The sequence below is a fragment of the Propithecus coquereli genome, unplaced genomic scaffold (assembly GCF_000956105.1).
Source record: "Propithecus coquereli isolate 6110/MARCELLA unplaced genomic scaffold, Pcoq_1.0 Scaffold135, whole genome shotgun sequence".
In the NCBI taxonomy this organism is placed as follows: Eukaryota; Metazoa; Chordata; class Mammalia; order Primates; family Indriidae; genus Propithecus; species Propithecus coquereli.
The window spans coordinates 226,531-233,034 of record NW_012137747.1 but is presented as its reverse complement, the minus strand read 5'-3'; the positions used below and the strand labels follow the sequence as shown (position 1 = coordinate 233,034).

At 48.8% G+C, this 6,504-nt stretch overlaps 1 protein-coding gene across 1 annotated transcript; it reads left to right on the top strand.

Annotated features, from left to right (window-relative positions):
* The first annotated feature begins 1,734 nt into the window (after positions 1-1,734).
* On the top strand, positions 1,735-6,157 carry IL10 (interleukin 10). The gene is made up of 5 exons (XM_012638813.1): positions 1,735-1,964; positions 2,806-2,865; positions 3,146-3,298; positions 4,385-4,450; positions 5,532-6,157. Exons 1-5 carry the CDS (start codon positions 1,800-1,802, stop codon positions 5,622-5,624), a joined length of 537 nt encoding a protein of 178 aa, XP_012494267.1. The 5' UTR covers positions 1,735-1,799; the 3' UTR covers positions 5,625-6,157.
* The last annotated feature ends 347 nt before the right edge of the window (positions 6,158-6,504 follow it).

Here is a 6,504-nt window from a genome sequence, read left to right as displayed (position 1 = left end):
TGATGATGCTACTGCACTCTAGCCTTGGTGACAGAGTGAGACCCTGTCTCAAAACATAAATAAATAAAAATTTTAAAAATTAAAATTAAAAAAATGTGTTTAAAATTTGTCAGGAGCAGCAATTCCTGAGTTAGCTCCCTTCCAGTTTCTAGAAAGCTCTTTCTCCCTTCATGATTCTTAGCTTTCTGCACTGACACTCCCCCAAGGGCTGGGAGGAGAGGCCACGGTCCCCTGATCCTGACCCACGAGTCACCAGTGCAGGCACATCACACTTCCCTCCCACTCACTCCAGACTTGCTGGGCCCTGGGGCATTTGCCCCACCTGCCCTGGCTTGGTGACCTTCTCCACTGGGAGTGAGTGACTTGCCCTGAGTACAGAGGGACAGTGCTCTTCCCAGGTACTGTCTGAACTGGGGCAGTGGGAGGAGCCCCCCAGGAAGGGAGAGGCTGAAGCACATCAAAGGACCCCCAGAGACTTTATAGATGCCTGAAGAAGTCTTGATATCACTGCCCCCATGCTCCCCCAACCAAAGGTACAGCAACACTCCTCATGCCAGCCGCACCTGACCACCTTGCACACATACACACACACACACACACACACACACACACACACACACACACACGTGCAAATCCGAAACAAGACTACTAAGGCTGCTTTGGGAAAGGGGAGCAGGGATGGGTAAGGGGAAAGAAAGGGTCCAGCCTTCATGGAATCCTGACTTATGTTCCCTGATATTTCTACTTCTTCCTCCCCACCTTTTAAACTTTAGACTCCAGCTACAGAAGCTTACAACTAAAAGAACCCTAAGGACTACTGAATCCAGCTTTCAATCTACGCACTATGGACAGTGCACAGTAGGGTGAGGGAACCAAACTGGCACCCAGGCAGCCTTGTGCAGGTTCCTGGACATCTCTGAGCCTCGGTGTGCCCACTATAAAGTGGAGATAACGAGGGTCACAGTAAGGACACACTTCCTGGACTGTGACAAGTATTCAGGAGGTATGGATGATTCCTACTAACTTACCCCAGGTTCTGGGACATGGGGTAAGTCTCTGGTTTCTAAATGAAACCGGAGAAGGAGCCTGGAGCACAGCCCAGGACCCTGCCTGTCCTCTAGGAAGCCAGTCTCATCAAGGGTCAGTCTTTGAGCATAAAATGTGAGCACCATTAATAGAAGGGAGTTTTGAAGATATTTAGCCCACTTCCTCATTTTCACTTGGGGAAACTGAGGCCCAGAGAACTAAGGTGACTTCCCAAGTTAGCAAGGAGAAGTCTTAGGTATTCAAGCCAAGTTGGGGGTGCCCAATTATTTCTCAATCCCAGTGTATTCTGGAATGGCCAATTTGTCCACGTCACTGTGGCCTAGGAATACGTGAATGGAACCCACAGCTGTAGTCCTCCACGCACAGAACAGCTGTTCTCCCCAGGAAATCAACTTTTTTTTTATTGAGAGGCTTAAATTTATTTTAAAAAAGAGAAAGAGAGAGGTACCCTGTACTAAAAATAGTCTAACGCAGAAGTTCATCTTCAACTAGTCCTTTTGCTTACAGTGCAAAATTTAAAAACTTTAAATTCAACAAATGAAAATTGGAGAGGTCTAAAGAAGGGAGGAGCTTTGATCAGAAAAAATCTTTTCCAGGAAATCTGTTAACTCTGTGGGTTCTTTATGAATGGAGGCCTCAGTGAGCCCACAATATAAAAGGGGGACGGAGGAGGTGAAGGTCTATACTTCAGGGGCTTGCTCTTGCAAAACCAAACCACAGGGCAGACTTGCAGAAGAAGGCAGAGTTCCGCCATGCCCAGCTCAGCACTGCTGTGTTGCCTGGTCTTCTTGGCTGGGGTGGGGGCCAGCCAAGACCAGAGTATCCAGTCTGAGAACAGCTGCACCCACTTTCCAGCCAGCCTGCCTCACATGCTCCGAGAGCTCCGAGCTGCCTTCGGCAGGGTGAAGACTTTCTTTGTGAGTATAATCCCCTCCTGTGCTTTCTCTCTTCCTGGGACTGCCTGAATTGGGTTTTCTGCTGGAGCTATAAGAAGAACCCTCCTCCTGCTCCTCCACCTCCATCTCCAGCACCCATTCCCCCCAAACTTCAATTCTTAAGAGAGTCCTAGATTAAGCTATGGGTTCAGTGAATTAAGCTAAGCCCAGATGATGGGGCACAGATGCAGGAAAAGCTTCCTAAAATGGTAAATGCCACTCTCTGCTATGTTCAGAGACTTCTTAAAAGATTCCACTGAGCTCTATACTTTATTGGCTGGGAGAAATCAAGAAGGGTCTGATCGGAGCTGAAGATGTTCCCCACGTCCTGTGGCAGGGAAGCCAAAATCACCTCTGCTTAGAGAGTTTCCAGACCCGAAAGATCGATGGCTCGGGGAAGCACCATACCTGGGGGAACCTGCGTCAGGAGACACTTCCCGTTTCCAGAGATCTTTCCAGGGTGGAGCTGGATGTCCACAGTATGCAGAAAGAAAAACAAAGAGCAGGACATGAGAGGGGGCTCAAGGCACTGTAGGGTTGACATAGGTGTCCCTTAGGACCTGATGTGGCTCTGCAGAAAGACCAGGACTGAGTCAAGCTTTTGCCTTTGCTTCAAAATTGGCCAGATTTTAAAAATAACTTGATTCCAATGGGGAGGAACTGATCTAACTAATGGTTCCAACACCATTGAACCCTCTGTTTTTAAAACTCTCCTACATTGATTAAAAATGAAAAATTCTAGAAATAAAAGTGCATCAGAAAAACATGCATTTTAGGTATTTTCCCAAACCTCACGTTCATTCTCCTTTTGTTCTTCCTGCAGCAAACGAAGGATCAGCTGGACAACATGTTGTTAAACGAGTCCTTGCTGGAGGACTTTAAGGTGAGAGGAGGGATGGGTGGGTGGGTGGAGGGTGCAGTATGATTAAGGGAAGGGAGGCTCTGCTTCCTGACTGCAGGGAGCTGGGTCTGCTTCCTTCACTTTGAAAAGGAGAAGTGGGAAGATCTTAACTCAGCACATAGCCAGCAGCCAGGGTTATAAGGGGCTCAGGGGTGGGGGAGGCAGCTGGTGAGGGAGGGTCCCAGGGGACAAAGTTGTCCTCTCAAGCTAGTTGCGGCAGCCCTTCCTCCCAGTCACCCCCCTCTTTGGCTCCTGCCCTTAGGGTTACCTGGGTTGCCAAGCCTTGTCTGAGATGATCCAGTTTTACCTGGAGGAGGTGATGCCGCAGGCTGAGAACCACGGCCCAGACATCAAAGAGCACGTGAACTCCCTGGGAGAGAAGCTGAAGACGCTGAGGCTGAGGCTGCGGCGCTGTGTGAGTAGCGGGACCGGTTCTTGTCTTGGCAGCTGTCCCCAAAATACCATCTCCTACAGGTCGGCAGGGCCACTCGCATCCAGAGACACACCAAAGACATAGACTGGCAGGACTAGCTAAGCATTTGGAAAGGTGCCCAGAGTCAGATCTTGCTTGCCACTCTCTGAGCAGGGGTGGGGGTGGCTGTTAGGCATTTACATGTGAAGATTTGCAAACAGTTTTCCTGTTATTTGTGAGTCATTTGTGGCTTATTAACTACTCCCCCCTCTCTCTTCATGAAAGGGGCCCAGAGCTTCAACCAGGGCTCCCTTGTCCCTTTGGACCTAGCCCCTAGGCTGGGAGCTGAGGCTCCCAAGCAGAGAAAACGTCACTCACCTCTTATTCTCAACCTTGGGGGCACCCAATTGTCTGACAGGATTTCCCCTGGTGTTTTAGAAGGGCCAGGGGGCTCCTTGTTCCCAAGCTAGTGTCTATGAATAATTCCCCCAGATAATTTATTTCTGCAACTGAAACGATACCCTCACTACTAATGGTATCTTTTGTTCTCTTACCAATATTGGAAAATCAGTTGGTCTCTATTTGCACGACAGGGTTATGCAAAGGGCTTGGTCTCTGTAGCTGCGACTATGTTTCCACTCCTCAGCTGCTTAGAAATGGTCATTGGTGGCTGCAATGGGACAGGGACAGGAGAGAGGGGCAAAAAAGGACAGGCTGAAGAATGCCTAGCTCAGCACTCCAGGAGACACTGTGAAGTTCTGGAGGAGGAAAGCCAAGATCTGGGTTGTTAGCCGAGCCTTGCAAACATCTCAGAGTGGCTTCCAGGGAAATGTATTTCATCTCCCTGGGCTGTGGTTAAGTGGTTAAGAGGATTAGTTAGTTTATTCCCCCAGAAATAAATTATTTGGGGGAATTATTCATACTGTAGTGGGTAAGGATGAGGCAGGGCTCAGTTCTCCCCGGGAGCTATGAGGGGAGGCATTCGGGATGAATCTGGCCCCCTCTGCATGCCGCCAGCTTGTCCCCCAAGTGCCACAGACATGAGAGCTGGGAGTCAGGGTCATCAACACTTTCTCTTTTCTTCCACAGCACCGATTTCTTCCCTGTGAAAACAAGAGCAAGGCCGTGGAGCAGGTGAAGAATGCCTTCAGCAAGGTGAGCTTGGGCACCGGCAGACGGGGCTTGCAGAGCACACTGCCCACTCCCCGAAGGGTAGAGGGTGACGGGTGCCAGCAGGCCCCTCCTTCAATTGGAGGGGTGTGGGAACCTGACAAATGGTGTGACCTCCTCAGCCAGTGAGGAGCTGCCGCCTCGGTTATATTTATTTTCTGTTAACTGTCTTTGGGGTTTCTAAATGACTGCTCCCCGCCTTTGCAGGCCTGCGGGTTGAGCTGGCCAGCCAGCCTAAGAACGCCGTGAGCTGGGTGCTGGGGAGAGTGACAAAGGAAACAGAAAGTACAGAAAGTAGCTTGTTGGGAATCTAGGCTGAACCCACACGTGCAGGAAGGTGACACGTGAACGCGAAGATACAAACACACCTGGGGGTTCAGCCTGAGCTCCTCAAAACTCAGAATGAGCAGGAAACAGAACTGGCATTTATCTAGAGTTGGTTCAAGCTCATTTTCCATCTGCCCCTTGTAACTCCCAAGGTGCCTGAGAATGTCAACTCCCAAACCAGATGGGGTTTCACACTTCCAACTGTTCGCGAACCTCCTAAACTCCATTTCCCGGAAACCATGTGGCCTATGCCCTCCCTGTGGGCTGGGGACAGACACTGGGCAGGGTTCCAACATCAGGGGGCATGAACCTCCTGACAGTGGGCCAGAACAGGAGGGCAGGGCCTGCTCAGTCTTGGTGGGAGAGCACACATGTAAAAAAGGCTCCCTTCTCGCACTGTCTTGCTTTCAAAGTGCTTCCTCTAATGTATTTTCATCAAATTCTGCATAAGCATCATGTGAACACATGACCTTTAAAATTCTCGAAAAGGCAGCATTTTCAAGACTGTACTTTGCAAATGAATGCTTCCCTTTCTCCCCGATAGCCACGCTCAGGCCAGGAGGAGATGAAGGTCCATGCACTGCCCTTCCCAAGGCAGCAGCTGGGCATGTCCTCGGCTCACCTCCCAACATCAGGGAGCCAGTGCAGCCTCTGTACCCAGAGTCATGCCCACCCCAGTGGAGGGGAACCCAGTTAGTCCTCAGGGTTTTAACTAAGTGTTTCTTATCTCCCTACCCAGCTGCAAGAGAAAGGCGTCTACAAAGCCATGAGTGAGTTTGACATCTTCATCAACTACATAGAAGCCTACATGACAATGAAGATGAAAAACTGAAACATCCAAGATGGCAACTCTTTAGACTCTAGGACATAAATTGGAGATCTCCAAAATCTGAGCCAATGCTCTGGGATAGCCAGCCCAGTTCCTTGGAAAACCTTGTCATACCTCTCTCCTAGAATATTTATTACCTCTGATACCTCAACTCCAATTTCTATTTATTTACTGAGCTTCTCTGTGAACTATTTAGGAAGAAGCCCAATGTTATAATTTTTTTTCAATATTTATTATTTCCACCTGTGTTTAAGCTGTTTCCATAGGGAGACACCCTATAGCATATGAGTGTTTTAGGAGAAATTTTAAGTTATATGAGGGAAAACAGTTTTCCTTTTGGAGCCAACCTAAGCTTCCATTCCTAGCCTGACCACGCTTCACAGCTGTTGGGCTGTTTTCCCTAATCTCCCTCTAATTTCTCTTGTCTCTGGGCCCGGGGCTCCCGGGGTGTTACAGACTCTGACCCTCTTAGGAAGAGAAACCAGGGAGCCCTTTGATGATTAACCTTCCAGTGGCTCAGAGGGATTCCCCTGACCTCACCCCCCAACCACTTCATTCTTGAAAGCTGTGGCCAGCTTGTTATTTATAACAACTTAAAGTCGGTTCTAATAGAACTCAGTTTTAACTAGAAATGATTCAATTCCTCTGGGAATGTTACGTTATCTGTCTTCATAGCAGATTTTAATTTTGAATAAATAAACGGTCTTGTTCAAATCATGTTATGGTGTCCATCGACTCCTTTCTGACTAAAATGTTGCCTCAAAGCTTCCAGACGAATGAGAATGGGTGAATGAATTCTCAGCTCCAGAGAAAGGAAGCCAGCTACTCTCTCCCTGGAGAGGAGGGAGACTCCAAACCAGATCAGGAGAAAAAGCTATTTACG